Source organism: Nicotiana attenuata, unplaced genomic scaffold, assembly GCF_001879085.1.
Source record: "Nicotiana attenuata strain UT unplaced genomic scaffold, NIATTr2, whole genome shotgun sequence".
NCBI classification, from domain to species: domain Eukaryota; kingdom Viridiplantae; phylum Streptophyta; class Magnoliopsida; order Solanales; family Solanaceae; genus Nicotiana; species Nicotiana attenuata.
The window spans coordinates 31,327-32,616 of NW_017675627.1; the positions used below are offsets into that span (position 1 = coordinate 31,327).

Below are 1,290 nucleotides of genomic sequence, written 5' to 3' on the forward strand. Positions count from 1 at the left end.
TGCTAAATTATCATATTTTTCTCACCAACCCCATATAAAAAATTCTAATAATAATAGTGCCATGTCCACGTTGTCTACCAAAATAACCGTTCCTTTTAGTTGCAACTCTCCTTTGCTATCTCACCAAACTACCAAAATATCAGCTTCATCTTGTTATGAGGAGTTAGTCAACTAATTATCCATCTATTATAGTTATACTGTAATAAAATTTTACACTATCATTATATTTTAATATATTTTAACAGGTGATTGGTCTTATTTTTCAGATTATTAATATTACTTTTTATGGACGATTATATGTAACAGTCTTTTTACCCTCACGAGGGTAATGGTAAAGTCTGCATACACGCCACTTTGCCTAGACCTCACTATATGGAATTACACTGGTATATTATTGTTGTTATTGAACGATTATGTGTAGTTAACTTTTAGGTGATGTATAGTAAAAAAATTCTTTTACACGGTCAAAGTATATAAGTTAAGCTTTAACAATAACTAAACTACTTGGAACCAAGTTGTGTGTTACTTTTTTAAAGTAGTTAACTCCGTGTAACCTATAGGTTACGGGTTCGAACCGCGGAATCAGCCACTGATGTTGCATTAGGATAGATTGCGTACGTCACACATCTTGTTCCCCGTCCCTGCGTGAACTAAGAATACTTCGTACACCGAACTGCCTTTTTATTTTTATTTCGGTAGCCCGATAGTTTTAAACTCCAACAACTAAACTACTTGAGATCATGTTGTGTGTTACATTTTGAAAGTAGTTAAGATTAGGTCCATCTTTCCCATAACAACCAACATCCTTATTATACTTATGTTTGACCAATAATCATGTAACCCCATTATATTCATATTCTTCTCCTTTTCCAAACATAATTTTTTTCTAGCAAAATATGAGCTTCATTTTCTTGAACTCAATTTATCAAAGGCTCTCTTTAAGGCTACCATCGTTATTCTATGCTGCAACATGGACAACCCTTTTAACAATTATAGTAGCTGTGGCTTCTTTTTCGCCGGAATTAGCCTTCGTTTCGGCGATAACGCCGTCGTCTTCGTTTTCTCAGGCTTGTCATGATAGAGGATCTGTTAGAATTCCATTGGATCTTTCATTAGAGGTTTTTTGTTTCCCTACTGAGGTTTTTCAGAGGTCTAAAATGGATTTACTTGTTCCTCCTATTTTTGCTGCTACTATTGTGGCTGTCTCGGCTTATGTAGTTAAAGCTTTGGCTTTGTGGGAGGTTGATGGTGAAAATAATCAATTTTGATCTTTAAACTCGTGCCCTGTGC

The 1,290-nt window shown here is 34.8% G+C and overlaps 1 protein-coding gene across 1 annotated transcript; it reads left to right on the forward strand.

Annotated features, from left to right (window-relative positions):
• Positions 1 to 856: 856 nt before the first annotated feature.
• Positions 857 to 1,283, forward strand: LOC109220275. The gene has a single exon (XM_019384744.1). The coding sequence runs from the start codon at positions 897 to 899 to the stop codon at positions 1,266 to 1,268; it is 372 nt and encodes a 123-aa protein (XP_019240289.1). The 5' UTR covers positions 857 to 896; the 3' UTR covers positions 1,269 to 1,283.
• The last annotated feature ends 7 nt before the right edge of the window (positions 1,284 to 1,290 follow it).

Excerpts from the sequence above, each read along its gene's own strand:
- LOC109220275 (XM_019384744.1), top strand. The coding sequence starts at position 897 with ATGAGCTTCATTTTCTTGAACTCAATTTATCAAAGGCTCTCTTTAAGG.